The 18,537-nt window shown below is 42.5% G+C and overlaps 1 protein-coding gene across 2 annotated transcripts in view; it reads left to right on the top strand.

Annotated features, from left to right (window-relative positions):
• Nucleotides 1–18,013, top strand: part of shank2b (SH3 and multiple ankyrin repeat domains 2b) — a 262,152-nt gene extending 244,139 nt beyond the window's left edge. For both annotated transcript variants that reach the window (XM_049717383.2, XM_049717384.2), the window contains one exon: nucleotides 11,151–18,013. In XM_049717383.2, coding sequence (XP_049573340.1) covers nucleotides 11,151–11,682 — 532 coding nt within the window. In that variant the 3' untranslated portion in view covers nucleotides 11,683–18,013. The remainder of the gene's footprint in view (nucleotides 1–11,150) is intronic.
• Nucleotides 18,014–18,537: the final 524 nt, after the last annotated feature.

Here is an 18,537-nt window from a genome sequence, read left to right as displayed (position 1 = left end):
ACCTTGAAGTCACATCTTAAATGGACCGGGAGCCAATGAAATTCGGCTAATATTGGGGTAATGTGATCAAATTTTCTTGACCGTGAGAGCAGCCTCGCAGCGGCATTTTGCACTAACTGTAGACTTTTAATACTGGATTTAGGAAGACCAGAGAATAATACATTACAGTAGTCCAGGCGCGACGTGACGAACGCATGTATAATAGTTTCCGCATCCCCGGTCGAGAGGATAGGACGAATCTTAGCAATATTACGAAGGTGAAAAAACGCAATCCTGGTTATATTCTTAATGTGTTTTTGAAAGGAGAGCGTTTGGTCAAATATTACCCAGAGATTAGTTACCGTATCACTCTGAGTGATAGTACGGTTATCTATAGTTATAGTGGTTTCCTTAAATAAATGTTGATAACGAGTAGGACCAATTATCAACATCTCAGTTTTATCCGGGTTAAGACGAACTGGGTAGCACGTCCGCCTCACAGTTAGGAGGGTGCGGGTTCGATTCCACCTCCGGCCCTCCCTGTGCGGAGTTTGCATGTTCTCCCCGAGCCCGCGTGGGTTTTCTCCGGGCACTCCGGTTTCCTCCCACATCCCAAAAACATGCTTGGTAGGCCGATTGATCACTCCAAATTGTCCCTAGGTGTGAGTGCGAGTGCGAATGGTTGTTTGTCTCTGTGTGCCCTGCGATTGGCTGGCAACCGGTTCAGGGTGTCCCCCGCCTACTGCCCGATGACGGCTGGGATAGGCTCCAGCACGCCCGCGACCCCCGTGGGGACTAAGCGGTTCAGAAAATGGATGGATGGAAGACGAAGGAAGTTGAGAGACATCCATTGCTTAATCTCCGCAAGGCACGCCTCGAGATTACAGCAGTCCTGTGGATCTGTCATCGATAACGGCATATATAATTGGGTGTCATCGGCGTAGCATTGAAAACTAATATTATATTTACGTATAATGCCCCCAAGCGGAATCATATAAATATTAAATAAAATCGGTCCGAGTACCGATCCCTGTGGGACACCACACGTAACATTATAAAGCTCAGAGGACGTATTACCATGGACCACTCGGTGCGTCCTGCCTGATAGATAGGAATTGAACCAGCTTAGTGCTGACCCTGAGATACCAACACAACTTTTAAGACGCCCTAATAAGATATCGAAGTCTACAGTGTCAAAGGCAGCACTAAGATCAAGTAGTAACAATACAGACGACGTATTTGAATCCATAGCTATGAGGAGATCATTAGTCACGTTAGCAAGTGCTGTCTCTGTAGAATGATTAGCTCTAAAACCAGACTGAAAAGAGTCATATCGATTATTAGCGACCATGTAATCAATAAGCTGCTGTGCTACTACTTTTTCGAGAAGTTTTGCTATGAATGGGAGGTTTGAAACTGGCCTATAATTACTGAGACAGTCCGGGTCAAGATTTGCTCGCTTAAGTAGTGGTTTAATAATAGCGGTTTTAAAGGCCATTGGCACTATCCCAGAGGAAACAGACAGATTGATTATATTTAAGACGGACGGTCCTAAAATTGGAAATAATTCTTTAAGTAGTTTGGCTGGAAGCGGGTCGAGTAAACATGTTGTTTGTTTAGCCGTACTAACCAATTTTGTAAGCATTTCAAGGGACACGCTTTTAAAATTTGAGAGGGTTATTGCATGATCCCCAGCGCTAGTAACCGGCGGAGCGATTGGCATGGTATTCTTGATCTCGTCCCTAATGGACTCAATCTTTTGAGCAAAAAATTTCATAAACTCGTCAGCTGAGTGGAAGGAGCTATCGGGGGTCGGCTGGCGCAGAGTTAGCTTTGCCACTGTATCAAATAAGTATTTAGGATTATTTTTATTAAGATTAATGACTTGCGAAAAATAACGAGTTTTTGCTAAAATAAGCGCATCTTTATATTTCAGGAGGCTGTCCTTCCATGCCTGATGGAAAACCTCAAGTTTGGTTAAACGCCATCTGCGCTCATGCTTTCTACATAATTGTTTAAACGTACGTGTTTCATCTGTGAACCACGGAGTTGGCCATCTACGGCGAGTTTTCAGACGTAGCGGTGCCACAGAGTCGATGGCTTTTAATAATGTCGCATTGAATTCATTTGTAAGATTATCGATAGAGCCACTGTACGCGGGAAACATGGCGGTTGCCGGCGACAGTAACTCAGATAGCGCAGTTGCAGTCATGGAGTTAAAATTACGGCTGCTATAACTCTGATTGCTCTCTTGTCTTTGACAAGGAACTAAAATTTCAAATTTTATTAAAAAATGATCAGACAGAACAGTAGTGTATGGCAGTACTGTTATATTTGAGGTTGCTAGTCCTCGGGATAATACCAGATCTAAGATATTTCCATTCTTATGCGTTGCTGCCTGTACAGCTTGCGTAAAACCAAACGTATTGATTAAAGTTTGAAATGCCGAAGTCAGTGGTTCCGACGGTGAATTCATGTGGATGTTGAAATCACCCATGATAACTATATTATCTGCATTTGTCACTAGATGAGCCACAACTTCTGAAAAATTATCCAGGAAGCCAGAGTAAGCCCCGGGTGGGCGGTAAATAACAACAAGATAGAATGACGGTAGCGCAGTGGATCGCACAATGAGAACTTCAAATGTTTTAAATACGTGAATTGAGCGAGGCCTAAATCTAAGCTCAGAATTTGAGATGAGGGCGACACCCCCACCCTTTTTCCGAGGACGAGCCACATGCAAGCTCACAAAATTTGGAGGCGAGGCCTCGTTAAGTGGCAGCAGTTCACTAGGTTTTAACCAGGTCTCGCAAAGACCAAAAACGTTTAGATTATGTTCAGTGATAAGGTCATTAACGAGAACTGCTTTCGTATGAAGTGATCTAATATTCATAAAACCGAATTTAAGTGTAATTGGTTGATCAGGGTGCGTATCTATCGAAGGATTTTTAAACGGGATGCGAGTAAAATTGTGTTCTCTAGGCCTAATATCACCTCTCAAAAGTTTATTAGGGCGGTGGGATGAAACGACCGTGGGAATTTGATGATGAGTATTTGTTACACATGTGAAGTTATCTAAAACAGGCACCGTTTCATCAGCAAGACCGGTCGGGACGGAGTGATTGGATTTGTCTACTACCCCAGTAGAAAGTGTGTTTATGTGTACTGCAGCACTATTTAAACTGTCGCGCTCTAGTCTACACGAGGAGCTATGTGTATGCTGAAAGTCTAGCCTAGCGCTAGTTAACTTTAACTTAACAGACTCCAAACCCATCCTCACAGGTGGTCTAATCACCTGTGCCCTGGCCTGCTCTAAAGTGACCTGTCATGAGTGGCTCAAACAGTAATCTATATTCCTAGAAAGAGTGAAGGCGCCTTCACGGTTAGGGTGAAGGCCGTCCTTCCTCAGCAGGTCGGGGCGGCCCCAGAAGGAGGACCAGTTATCTATAAAATACAGTCCCTGCTTTTTACAGAACCCAGCCATCCATCGATTAAGGGAGACTAATCTACTAAACCTCTCATCAGTGCCTCTCCCAGGCAGGGGGCCAGAGACAAATACTCGATGCCGACTCATCTTTCTGGCAAGATCACAAGTCCTCGCTATGTTTTTCTTTGTGATCTCTGATTGTCTCATCCTAACATCATTGGAGCCGACGTGTATCACTATGTCCGAGTAGCTAGTGTTGTTGGAACTACGCTGTTGACTAGGCCTATTGCGAGTCAGCTCCCTAAGATTAGCTTCTATGTCGGGTGCTCTGCCCCCAGGAATACACATTACCGTGGCTGGATGTTTAAGCGTAATGTTGCGGGTAATGGAGTCGCCTATGACCAAAGTGCGAGGGCCAGTAGACCGAGATGACTTTGGACGGCTATGCGTCTTACCTGGCTCATCGCGATTAGCAAGCCGCTTGGGGCTAATGCTAACCGGGCTAGCGGGCTGACTACAGCCCGCGTCTGTGTCCGCCGCAACTACTGTTATCGCACTATTCTGCTCTAACTGGCGGACACGTCCCTCTAGCAGAGACAACCTCTCTAAGAGAAGGGTGCAGTTGGTGCACGAAGCCGTACATACCTCTTGGTCCGCTGCCATACTTTGTGTCCGAAGAGCGACGATCTGTCAGAACAACCCGGAAGCCTGTGCAGGATGCAATGAAATCTCTGTGCAGATGTAAGAGGAAACAGAGTCAGTATACTCCTCTATGTCCGTCCGATCCTTGTAGGTGGCCGCCTGCTTAAACAAGTCCCAGTCAGTGGTGTTGAAGCAGTCACGGCCACACCCGAACCCGCCTCCGAACCGGCCTGGATGCCTTTACCAATTGTCTGTATGCGGGCAAAAGCAAAACGGTGAGATGGTCAGAAAGCCCAAGATGGGGGAGGGGGGTGGCTTTGAAAGCTCCCTTATGCGCAGAGTAGACTAGGTCCAGGAAGCTGTCTCCACGTGTCGGAAAAGTACCATGCTGGTGAAGCCTCGGGAAAACAGACTTAAGGTTGGCATGATTAAAGTCTCCAGCGAAGATGGTGAAACCGTCAGGGTGCGCTGTCTGTTGTTCACTGACAGCCTGGTACAGTTCACCAAGCGCCGCGATCCTGTCGCCTTCGATGTTGGAAGGCGGGATGTATACCGCGACTAGCAGAATCGCGGTAAATTCCCTCGGCAGGTAAAAAGGGCGGCACTTGATGATCACAAACTCCGCAAGTGGCGAGCAGTGCTTACATACCACCACAGAGTCCCGGCACCATTCTTCTTGGATGTAGACGCATATTCCACCTCCTCGCGACTTACCCGTACAATGGCACGGTCCGCCCGATAGCACGCTAGCCGCTCCAGATGCACGGCGGAGTCAGGAATGTTGTCAGCCAACCAGGTCTCGGTGAACACAAGCACACAGCAGTTCCGCACCGTCCGGTTCGTACCGCCGGGCGAGCTGGGTTGGCCGCCAGCCTGGCCCGGACGCCTCCGCGCTTGCCCCTCTTCTGCCTCCTCGCACACCGTTTCCGACGGCTCCCAACCGGGGGAGGAATAGCGGGCGAGGTCGGCGACGTTTCAGGACGTAGCAGTCCGAGCGCCTTTAATGTCGCCGCTTCAAAGTCCATCTGGGTTGACAGTCATAATGGCTGTCCGAGGGAAACTATTACTACGATACGGCCCGCGACAAAAATGAGTTTGAAAAATGAGTTTTAGCAGAGTATGCTAGAAAGAAGCAAAGAGTCATAAGTTTTTTAGGCGTGGTGCAAGCATGGTCTCCCACTTCCATATCACTCTGGCTCTGCATCACTAAAGGCTCAGGACAGGACGTTTTAGAACTCTAGTCTTTTTTTATCTTTTTTATTTTATGTTAAGAGCTATTTCTCAGATTTGTCGTGTCATTCCATGTTTCCATCAAATTGCTGTGCTTTAAATTCATTTGCTTTAAATCAAAAGCTGTGAAGAGTGCCAAAATTACTACGCAGGGTTATGTTTGAACTAGTGTGCGCATTGCTGTAAGAATATGTCATCACGTGGAATAAGAAGGAACAAGAAGGCATGCTCAATTACTGCTGTACTTAATCATTTTCAATATGACTTAACTGCTGCTTTAACAGTGTCGAGGGCAGGGGTGGGCAAACTTTTTGACTTGCGGGCCGAATTGGGTTCTAAATTTTGACCGGGGGGCCGAACCAGGAGCAGATGGATGTAGTGTTTGTGTGAAGTAATATAAACGACCTGTAAAGGTCATTGCATAAAAGGTTTTGGCCTTTAGTAGGTAGTAAAGCATAGATATTCAAAAAAAGTTTTGGGAAAAGAAATGCATTTATTAACAGCATTAAAAAAAAAATCCCTAAAAAACTGCTATCAGTGATTCTCATAAAATACGACACTGTTATTATGAATAACAGTCTCCATCACTTCAGTGCCTGCAGGTCAGATTAATGAATTAATGATTATCTTATGAGGTCACATCAAACGGCAAACATTCTGACCAAATATATCATCCTAAAGAATCGGTGAAAGCATACATCCAAATAAAGTAATCAAAACGGCAACACGGTGAGGGGTATCTGAAAATCAGAGCAGAGTTTTAACTCACAAACACCTGGTAACAGAGGTGAGGAAACGGGAAACACTTCCTTAAAGTAAGCCTTAAGAACTTTAAAGGTTAAGATTAGTCACAAACAGGTGGTGCATCAATGTCCTTGAGCATCCTGCATTGTTTGAAAATGAGAATGGTCGCTAGTTTCAATCCCTGCTATTTGTACAGATCATATTCAAAATGCATTTTTTTACAACAAACTTGAAAGCCTCCCTTCATTTTCAGTAGGAACAGTGTTGTTGGTCTCCCTTTTTTTTGCTAGTGTGTCATAGTCTGGAGTAAAATTTGTTGTGGCAATTCTTAGGAGAGATCCGAGGTGTTGGTCCGTTTACCTAGATCTGTGACATGTTGATGTTCATGTGGCTGAACGTCACGTCGCGTACGTCGAGCCAAATTGGCCACTCTTTTTAAACACTCGGCACTCAGTGTCCACCTTGCTTTTCCTTGGGCGACTCATTTTAATTGAAGGATTCCAGGGGAAGGTTTGTGGGTGGCTTTAGCGTAAAACTATATCCGAAAGCTCGGCGCGCAAATTACAAGAATGCTGTCGTCACAGCCCACGATCTAAATTCGGCACTGATACAAATAGAGCGCGAGTGCGCCATTTCCGTACTATTGAGTATGTACACGAACTTGTGAGTGTGCACCGAGCTTTCTGACACGGCTTCCGGTAATAAATGCGCAGGCGAGTGGTTCCCCATCTACTGGGGAAACGCAGTTATTGCAGGCAAAATGACAGAAAAAAAAATGTTTAATAATACAATTTATTTAGGGTTGGCGGGCCGGATTAAACGGTCCCGTGGGCCGGATGTGGCCCGCGGGGCGTAGTTTGCCCATACCTGGTCTAGGGACAACATGGCTCAGTGGTAGACCTGTTGTCTCGTAACCTTGATTAACAGCTATTGTGACCATGTCGAAGTATTCTTGACCAAGATACTGAACCGATGCACACCATTTTGAATAAGGATGCACTTCTGCTGCCGAAGAGTGACGTTGCTCATGTCACAGCTAGTAAACGAAATTGATTGAATAGTTTAATTTGGACCGAGGCCAAACCATGTTGAATTGTGTGCTCTCCAGACCCACTTTCTTGGTTGGTGCGGCTTGCCGGCCTAGGAGTTTTCTTTCTTTTGGTATTTTGATAAACTTTGCGCTGGTAGAATTCAGAGTAACAGAGGTGTGCGCCGTTGTAGGATGGAAATTGACTTTTCCCCACGGGTTCCTCATTTGCATCAAAATCAAGGTGATTGAAACGCAGACCCGAGTCCCCCGGGGCATGACATTGCGCAAACAAAAGAATCACCCTACTTGGGGATCATACCCGTGGCCACTAACTGTTGAGCTAAAATTCCAGGCCACCGGCGCGTCTCATTGCCTTTCATGTTTCTCTGTGCGGTAATGTACCCATGGACCAAAAAGTTCAGCAGGCACGCAGTGCAGAAAATCTGGCCCATGCTCAAATGACACGAAATGTCACCATTCTGACACGTCAAGCATAAACCAAGCTTTGGCAGGATATGCATTTATGGGGGGGAAAAGCAACCTAAGCATGCAGCTGTGTCACTTTGAAGCAGTACAGAGTCAATCCAATAGCATGACTAAAACAAAACATTTTAATAAAATGTGACACTCATGAAGAATGCTGATTGAATGCTAATGTAGTTTAAGATACACTGACCAGCACTGCTGATTCAGAAAGCCCTGGGAAATCTTTTGCGTGCCAGCGATCTGAAATTTGATTGGAGAAAATAAGAAAAACATCCTGCATCTTCCACTTTTACTACTGGAAGCAGTGCAGGCAAGAGAAATGGTGTGAAACATAGAGATGAGTTATGCATGTGAATCCTGGTGCAAGAAATATTAACAAGGTCAGAGAAGCTAAATGAGACAATGTGATTAATTGGTCTAATTTGCAATTATGGTACAGAGGTTGCTTGAAACAAAAAGTGCTTGAATAGATTATAGAAATCTCAGTATACGCTGTTTTCATTTTTGGTGCACAAGTCCAATGCAACTGGTTCATGGGAAAAATCAAGGGAGCATGAGAAGAGAAATTCTCATTATAGCAGAAGGCAGACAGATGGCAGAGACTTGTCAGTTCATTAATGCATCATGTTCTTCTATGCCTCCTATCTCATGCATGTGCGTGCGTGTGCATGGATGTGCGTTCATACATGATGTTTATCCATGTCTAATGTTGTTTCAAATGGTTTCTGTCTCCATTTCATCCATCCTACATGATTTCCTGTGGAGAATCTGGTGTTGAAAAGTGCCCATCTTCTTCCAGTAAGTGGCCAAGCACCATGCACAAATGGCTAAGTTCCATTTTGGCAGAATGACCCTCGTAGCCCCCTTCACGTTCCCTCAGGCTGTTCCATATGTTCCAAGTGAAGCGACATATCTAGGGTAGAAGTAGCAAGCTGCTGGTTTTAAAAAAAAAAAAAAAATGCCATTTTAACCGTGTGAAGGTCAGATGTGGCTCATTTTCTGCCCTCAGCTTTGCTCTCTCATCAAAGTCCGAGCATAGTAGTACACAGGGCTAATTTGATCAAATTGAAAGTGGAAGACAAACATACAGTAACGCTGAATAACTATCGCCTCGATCATTTTCGTGAATGATGACCATCCTTTTGGACTGTTGCACTTAAAACAAAACAGCACACCTGGAAAACTGATCTGGGAGAGGCCAACAACCAAAACAATTGTACAGAAGTCACTCAGATGCAATGCAATGCTGAGTTGAATTGAGTTTTGTGATAGGTGGCTAGCTCCAAATCAGCCCTTACATGGGTAGGCAACTCCGGTCCTCGAGGACCTGCATGTTTTCTATGTCTCCCTGTTGCAACACACCTGATTCAAATGATCAGGATTGTTATCCAGTTTCTGCAGAACGGAATTGCCCACCCCTGGTTTAGAGGCTCCTCTGTCCTAATTATCTGCACATGGCTGGACTTTTATGGAAAAACATTATAATCATGATTATTTTGATTGAAATCCTGAGTAGGAAATATTATTATTCATTGTGTCAAACTACCGAAACTCAACTTGAGAAACAATATATATATATATATATATATATATATATATATATATATATATATATATATATATATATATATATATATATGTGTGTGTGTGTGTGTGTAATATATATATATATATATATATATATATACACGCACACACAAACACACACACACACACACACACACAAGTATGCATGTTTTCTATGTAACCCATGTTTACTATGTAATCAGTATATAATATTATTAATAATAATAATGATGATGATAAATATAAACCAAAAACCGGCCTTATGCATACTTTTTTGAAAGGGGTAGGGTTAAGGGTCATTCTACTTGGATTTATTTGTGATGTTGGGGGAAGTGTTTGCTGATGGGTGTTTTAATCGAACGTGTGCTTGGCAACTAGTCGCATTAATTATGTGGTTGTAATTTGCTGTGGTATAGAATTGCGTTGCATCCCATTGCGAGCTATTGCTAATATTTTAGTCACCTCATTTAGCTACATGAACTAATCTAAATATTGAGCACAACTCTGTATGATGTATCCAGTTCTACCTGGTTGAAAAGTATCTATCCCTCCATTTTCTATTCTGTTTAATTTTTTGGAGGGGGACACAGGGAATTGTAACTTTTCCAGCTGACTTAGGGCAAAAGGCAGACAACTCTGAATCAGAGGCCACAAAACTTGTCATTGTCCATCATTTACTACAGTGGCAAAATTAATATTGTTAATTTCATATGCCTTTGTCAAGCAAAACTTATATATGTATTGTCTTCCTGTAATGAGTCATCTACTGTGATAGGATTGGCAATGATTTTGCTTACATCGCTATCTACTGTTAATTTGGTAGCATTACATTTGGGTGCTGTTAGATTAAATGTGTTGATGGTCATCATAATCCCGCTCATAATCAACCTTGATTACCATATATTTGTTAACATACATGAACGTACATTCCCAAATGCAGTTTTTATTCCAACATTCACAATAGGGTTTTTTCATTTTTTCATTTACATAGTCGTATGCAAAAGTTTGATGATGATGAAAATGATTTATAAAGGAAAATCTTGAAAATGATCAGGGGTGCCCAAACCTTTGCATACGACTGTACATCAGTTTCTGTTTTCTTCTACAAGGTAGAACATATAACGTATTCTTTCAAATTTACTGTCAATAAAGGAATCAGAAACATTTAAATATTTTCTGTAACTTGTGAACGGTGTCCTTTTTGGTTTTATGAAATAAATAAATCGACATAATATATGAATAGTCCTAATAAAATAAATATATTATAAAAATATAAAATAAATAACAAATAAATTACAGTGATTCTCGTTTTTCACGGGAGATGCGTTCCAGGACCACCTGCGAAAAACGAAAATCCACAAAGTAAATACGGTATATGCATTATTTAGAAATTTAAATACCAATGTATTGAAATTTTCAAAACATAGTGTTTCTCGCTGGCCGCGAGGTGGCATGGGTGTACTGTAAGTCAATTAATAGTATGGTTTACCTTCCAAGCAATGCAAAATGTCCAACCTCAGAATTACCACACTACACGCATAGCATAACCAAAGTGCGTCACGGTTGCGCATGAATCATCTGTTGCATTGTGGTCCAGTACACGATATTAAAGCTTTTTAAACTCCTCAATACTTTTACGTGCCATAAACCTTTCTTATTCCCGTAATAACCATTCCCACACTGTTCTGTGCATGTATTGTACCTTTACAGTAAATAAAAGAACAACACGTGATATAGTCAGGTGTCCCGACTTCTGCACAGGTTGGTGCGCGTGGCCTGCTGCTGCCTCCTGCACTTGAACTCAGTCACGTCCGCAGTGACGCACATTGCTCAGAGACAAGCCCCGCGCTATCATCAAGTATTTAAACGCAGTTCTCCCGTCACTTAGTATAAAAGTAGCGCATTCGCGAAAGATGAAGTGGCGAGGGATCACTCTAAAGGAAAAAAAATACAATTATTGAATGCAGCATGGTTGGGCTGCAGTCATTTATTTTATTATGATTTTCACCACAAGTGCCACCATAGTAACTTGCTCTGCTCCCCCAGGCCCCCTTCAGACGACTCAGGAATGCGTAACAACGCTGCTGTTGCTGCTGCCGCTGCCGCCCTCACCTCCACGCCTCCGAGCAGCCTCCCTTCTCAGACACACCCCTGCAGTCCTTCAGACTCTGCCTCCTCCCTCACCCCCTGCTCTTCACTTCCACCTTCAGTGTCGCCAACCCTCACAGATGTCTTCAGTCTGCCCACCCCGCCCATGGGTAGCGGCGGAGGCTACAGTCTGAGCTCGTCGTGCGGCGGGAGCTCGCGTTCGCCGTCGCCGCTGACGCTCATGCAGGCGGTGGCAGCGTCAGGCAAACCCTTTGTCTCCAAGCCTGTGGAGCTTTGGAGCAAGTACGACGTGGCCGACTGGCTGGAGAGCCTCCACCTGGGAGAGCACAGAAACGCTTTCCTGGATAATGAAATCGAAGGTGCCCATCTGCCCTCCTTGCAAAAAGAGGACCTGATAGACTTGGGCGTCACAAGGGTGGGTCACCGCATGAACATCGAGAGGGCCCTCAAGCTGCTGCAGGACAGCTAAGCCCAGAGGACAGAGGAGAGCGGGTCGCAGCTGACAGAGGTCCCACTTTGACTGATCTCTTCATGGGACATCCACTCCAGCCATGGAAGCTTTTGTCCAAGTTGATGCTGCCTCTTGCCTTTTTTTGTCTTCTCTCATTCTCACCTGAGCACTCCAGTCCAGTCAGCCTCCCTCCTGCAGCCCCTGGTATCAGGGGATCGTGGGACGTGGAGAGGAGAGGACAGTGCTGGGTGACATCAAGGGGAGCGAGAGAGAGGCAAGGATGAGGGACTATCTCTGTAGAAGTCAAACTGTAGAAGTCGTTTATTTCACATGAACACTTACGCTCATCCAACTGCAGCTTTGGAATACTACAGACCTTTTCCATGTGCCCACGTGTGGGTGGGTGCATGAAAACCAGCTGAGCTGGTCTTTTTCTTTCCTTTATTATCTTTTTCTATCTTTGCTAGAGAATATTATGAGAATATTTCTTCACTAGAGTCCTACCAGAGTTATATTTCTGGGTGCGTTTAAGGTTGTAGAGAAAAACGTTTGGTTTTCACCTGTTTTTGTCGAGTAATTAACTCAATTTTGGATTCACCGTATTTATTCAAAGTATTGCCCATATTCTAATAATCGTCCAGTGTGTTAGCGATGACATAAATAAAAAACATTTATACCTGTAATTATCGCCCATGCTGCTAAAATTGCTGCGATTGGCCATTGCGCGCGGCCATTCCGATCGGCCATTGCACGCGATCGTTCTGATCGACCATTGCTGCGCGCGGTCGTTGCGCGCCGCCGCTCCGATCGGCCATTGCGCTCGGTCATTGCACTCCTGTTGGAGCGTCGCTGTCGGAATGTCGCCCTCCGGCCTAAGCTCAAAAGTAAATGAATGTGAATTCGCACTTTGTGCAATTTCAACCGAGAAGAAGTGTGCGGCTTTGAAGCGGCCATTGCGAGTGGCCGTTCTGATCGGCCATTGCGCACAGTCGTTGCGCGTTTGAAGTATGCTGCGTTCCTTAAGAACACCAGTGAGATGCTGGTATTGTATACTACATAAGGAAAATATACATATTATCGCCCATTTCAGTGCCCCTTGGCGATCGGACAAAAAGTGTTCTCTATTAATGGCCTAACCCTCTATTGGACATAAACCTCGGGGCGATAATTAGAATAAATACGGCATATCTGGTGCCCACAAGAAGCACACACAAACTTACTGCACACCAATCTGGGAGTAAGAAGATGCTGTCGTCACAGATGTGAAGCATAAATCCACACAGTCACTGAAATCGCCTTCTCCTGAGAGAGTAGAATGTGGATGGAGGTGGTCATTGGAGGCCTAGCTCCTGCAATGCGGCACCAAGCCAGCCTTTGCATTGCCAAAGGCCAACACAGTTAGAGATGCCATTCAAGAATGCTTACCATATTGGGTCCCATCAGCTTGTGTGATGACAAAGAGCACCTTGTCATATTTTGGTGTGTATGCAGTGTGTTTGATACACATTAAGGGCATTCCCTGTTGCGAAACCAGAGCTTCACTTATACTAATTCCTTCCACTGAGCAGCATTGCAGTGTTGACCGCCCTCAAAGTTGAGTTTGTTAGATATCTTCAAGGAACACTTTGACTGATTATCTTAAGGCTAGAGGAGTAGATGCATGTTAAAGAGAAAGTAAAATGGAAAGCAGCTCTGAAAGAAAATAAATATTACATTTCAAATTCACATAGGTCCAGAAGTATTTCAATGACAACTGAGAAGTCAACCCCCAAATTTTCTTTGAAATAATTTTCTGTGCAGCCCAACTGGTCGTAACACGGCTTGATGTTTCGTTTTTGGAATATGAATTAAACAGTGAAAATCCACCTAGTTTTATCCATCTCTCAGGGTGGCCATTTTGCCACTTGCCGTCGACTGTAAATGACACCACAGTTGCTAGGTCTCAGGACACAACCAATCCCTGCTCGCCAGTTTTCTGAAGCTGAGCCGTGAATGGTTTTGACTTGAGACCTGGCGACTGTAATGTAATTTAAGTTGACAGCAAGTGGCAAAATAGCTGCTGATGGATAAAAACAACAGGTGAATTTTGCTGCTTAACACAAACTCAATATTCATCAGAATTCCATGTTTAGACTAGTGGAGGCACATACAACATGTTATTTATTATAAAGAACATTTGGGGATTGACTTTCCCTTTACTACTCAAGTTAAGTTTTGTATTAAACTTAAATAAATCATGACATTTGGTTTCCTTGAACCATTTGCGTTGAACTAACTCCAGGAAGTTGGATAGGCATTTTTCACGGTTCCCTGGAGCTTCTTTGGACCTCCAGCTGGAGCTCCGGGAGATTTCCAGAGCTCTAGCTGGAGGTCCGGATGACCTCCAGCGCCACGGGCTTCAATCAGTAACTCATCAGGAGGGTGCAGTTGCCACACGGTTTTACAATGTGAGTCAGAAAGACAACACAAATGCGTAAATGGAGCAAGAAATGAAAAGCATGTGAGCCAAGGCTACTGAAAGTCAGTGTTATGACACAGGCATGTACTGTACTATATAATGTTAATAGAGGTAATATCTTACTGAGGTGTATATGTAGTATAGCTCTACACACTATTGAATATCAATCCTTCCAAATTCTGTACTGCTTGTCTATCCAAGTTGACTTTTTTTTTTGTCATACTAAAAAAATGATAAAAATGGCTGATTTTACATTTTTCTAGTTCAGATCAAAATATGACATGGAAAAATGAGCCACGGGATTTCATTTGTTTTCTCAGGTTTATGTAATCCCGAAATTTCGTAACAAGCAAATCAGGTCGGGAGGCGCGACCACAGAAAACGAGTAGCAACAGTTTGTGTGCAGAAGGAAAAGTAAGTGTTGCCAAACTGATTCAGAGTCACTGCACTTAAACATATCTTTTGTCCGCCATAATGCATGCAAGTTAAAAACAATACAAATATTTTACTATATCACTTTTCATAGGGCTGAAAATTGATTGACCACTTTATGAATAATAGTTGTGGTCCGGACTGATTGTGATGGCTAACAAGCTAATGTAGCTGTGCTAATAGTTAAAAATAAATAGTTTTGATCTGAGCCCAAAATCAAAAAGAAGAATTTTTTTCCTCCATTATATTCCAAATAAACTGAATAATCACTTTTGCATTTGGATTTTTGAATGCCAATTGGAAATAGAAATAACAAATGATAAACTGGAAGTGCCATATTGGTACACTTAGTTTTTTTCTCAAATCTATAGTGGTACTGTATAAAGGCAAAAGAAAAATGGGTCATTGACCAAATACTTCTGGACTTATTGGTTAAAAGATTGTGTACTATTCCTTACAATGACACTATAGCCACAGTATATATTTAATAGTTAGCCTTCTTCAACACGGTGGACACTTTTCATGTGATATCAAACGACTTCTTCTCAAACACTTCCATGGTGTGTATTTACTCCCACTACCTGCGTTTTCCAATTGAACTAAACAATTCACTAATGAGAGGTAACATGGTAATTATTTTTATTTTTGAAAGTGCGTAATCATAGACAAGTGAAGATTTGAGCAGCAAAAGCTCAGTTTAACAGATTGAAAGCAGGCAGATGCAGAAAAAGACTATGAACAGACGGGACTGATAGGGGAGTCGCTAGCCGACTTGCTTTATTAATGTGCGGCTCTGCCGGAGCTGACCACAACCATTTATCAAGGGAGGGGGGGGACTACTGTTCGTCCTTCACAAGTCTTGTTCACAAGCACTGTTTCACAACTTTGAACATTTATTGACATGCCAGCCACTCTCATTTTCTCAGCGGTGCACGCAGTTTACTATTGATGTTTTGATGTATTGAGTTTACTACATTTCTCACAAATATCACTTCAAGTTTTATTCGTATTTCTAGGAAACAACCAATACGTGTGACACTAACATAGCTGCATTGCAAGCTGTTTACTTGTCCCGTGTGCTTTACGGTTCCGTTTCCGCTATCTTCAGTCTGTCCAGTAGAACCTTTGTGTTTTATCTCATTGAACAAATACTGGGAGCGGAAGTGAATAGATGACCCGAAGTATTTGAGTGGTCTGATCATATCACTATGAAGAGTTATTTCCAATGAAGCGTATTAGAATACTTTTTAGTGGACATTTTGTCTCACGGAGACAGATTGTGAGCCATTTTTTAAGAAAAAAAAAATGAAGATCAGGAGGAGCCAAATACCAGTCTGGCCCATAGGAATTTTTAAAGAAGAGATGCTAACATCATCAAAAGTATTTCTGATGTCATTGTACACAGAGAAAAAGCAGCTTTGTGTAATCCCCTTCTTAGCCCATGTCCTTTAAAACTGTCTTGTTTCATGACTGTGAAACAGTCAAATGGAGGAGTATTTTATTAATCTAAATCCAGAATTTAATCCTCCTTTAATTATGTTCTTTAAATCGATATTATTAGTGTTGTTTTCATTTCTATCCAAAAGCTCTATTTAGATTAAACAACATCCTTTTGAGGAATCAAGACGGTAGTATAGTAAATGCATAAAAAGATGATTATCCATTGAAAATTATGCTGCAATAAGATACATTTCAATAAAGCAAAACAGTAGGTTGCACACACTTAGTAGAGGTTTGTCTTCCGAGAGAAATTGTGTAATGGTTCCTCTCTTAGGCAGATTCGTGACTTGAGACTAGCCTAGAGTGCTTGACTTTCACAAAGTATCACTTGTCGGCTTCAGGGTTTCATGGTGAAAGAGTGTCAACACGCACATATAGCACATACACTCACTCGCCCCGCCCTTCAAACCACTGTAAGAAACAAGGTGTGATTTCATGTATTGTAACTGGATCGCTTTTGGAACTGCCATGGTTACTGGCTGAGATGTACAAGTCTAGTACGTGGTTGAGATGTGTATATAAGAGTGTTTTAACAAGAGTAGATAGTATGTCTAAGTGAGTGCATGGATAGAATTATTTCAAGGCTTTGAGCAGACACAATCTTGGGAAAGATTCCTCTCTGGTCTAACGGCCAAAGCAGCGCCCCATCAATCCAGTGAGGATCCCTGAAATAAAATCTCGGGTCCCTTTGGTTCACCATTCCGTTCGCTACCGAGCCAATTCTTTCGGTGTGTACTTCTTGTGTGATTTGACACGTCGGAAAACCCAGTGTCTGCAAAGAGATTTACTTAAAAAAATAAAAATTGATTTTATCACGCTCAGCTGCAAGGGCCAAGGCGCAGCCTTGGAGGGGTTGGATGAAACCGACAAACGCTCTGTGTTCTGTGAACATTAGCGGCAGACAGGCACGGGACAATGCTGCTATAAAGCTGCAACTTATTTTCAAACAAACAGTAATGTGTCAGCAGGGGTCGAAAAGCACAGTATTTTTAAACATTTGCATAGAGTTCTATGACATTTTATAGAGATTATCTTAAAAAATATGTTGGACACTGGTGTGTGGATTTGCCAAATACATCAATATTTAACAGAAATAGATACGTTAGACTTATGGGTTTTGTAAGAAGCAATATTTATTCTCAATGAATCTCCTTTGTTGTGTTTTTTTCCCATTTTCAAGTGACATATCACATTATGCTTACTTGTCTGTATTGCAATGAACTGTTGCCTCGATGCAGTCTACTAATGTTGTAGATTTCACATGTTGGCCAATCAAGTGACCACAAAAAGCAGGTATCTTCTGACCGCCACTTGCCTATCTGTCATTCTCTAATAATCCCTGACTCAAGAGAGTGCAACTTGTGTATTTCAAAAGATATATAAATCTGTACATTTTTAATATATGTCTGCAAGCCACCTTAATAGAGAACTATGTACACATACATAAATCCTCCCCCCCAAAAATTTGTTGGGGCTGTTGTTTACTCTCAGTGGGTGAACAAGTCACTAAACTGTTCTGTGTGAAAATGTAGAGCTGAGTAGATGTAGTAAGAATCTTCTAAGAGTGTCACCAACCATGTTTAGAAACATGGCTCACTAAACCCACTTCCACTCCCTGCTTTTAACGCTGCTCCCACTATTCTCAATGTTCCTCATTTGGCTAACCCCTTGTCTTTTTCTTAACTTCATTTTGGTTTCATTACTAGATTTTATTATTTGATTAAGTCTTGAGATAGACTAAGCTGTTTTCAGTAATTTATGAAAAGACTTGTGTTTGTTTTTCTATGTTGCTGTAATTTTGTGCTTCAAAAATCATCATAGAATCAACAAACTACGAAAATGAATAGAGAGAATTGTCCTGTAAGTGCACTCTTCATTCCGTCCCGGCCCCTCAAATCCTCAAGAATTCTTGTATGGCAACCAAAAGTCACTGTAAGAAATAAATATAACGTTGCACTAGTCTTTTTGTCCTCTCACTGCTTACTTTTTGTATAGGCATGTGATGTCACTGTGGGCCAGCCTGCAGGGAACATAACAGATCGAGATAAATGAGTTGACATAAAATGTACTATGTGGACCTGATCATTGCGCCTACCCAAAGGGAAAATGTAAGAAAATATAAAGTGTCTCATCTTTGCAGCTTGAAAAGCTTCATCTCTCCTAGGAGGACTTTCTACATATTCCTAGAGTGGATTGTGAGACTTCGCTTATGCAGTTAATTCCAAACGTTTGTACTGTGAAAAAATTAAATTCTGGACATCCCTTTGTGCGATAATTATGCAGACACAGAAAAAGGCCTTCTAGTAAAATGCATACAATTATTTCATTTCTAGAAAAAAAATCAAATGTTCTAATTTCTATCAGTTAATATTAGCTAAATTGTCAATGTACCGTATTTTCCGCACTATTAGGTGCACTTAAAAACTTAAATCATACTCAAAAAAACACAGTGCGCCTTATAATGCAGAGCGTCTTATATATAG

Source organism: Syngnathus scovelli, chromosome 4, assembly GCF_024217435.2.
Source record: "Syngnathus scovelli strain Florida chromosome 4, RoL_Ssco_1.2, whole genome shotgun sequence".
Taxonomy (NCBI): domain Eukaryota; kingdom Metazoa; phylum Chordata; class Actinopteri; order Syngnathiformes; family Syngnathidae; genus Syngnathus; species Syngnathus scovelli.
Note: the sequence above shows the minus strand (reverse complement) of the source record. Positions and strands in the feature narration are given on the sequence as shown.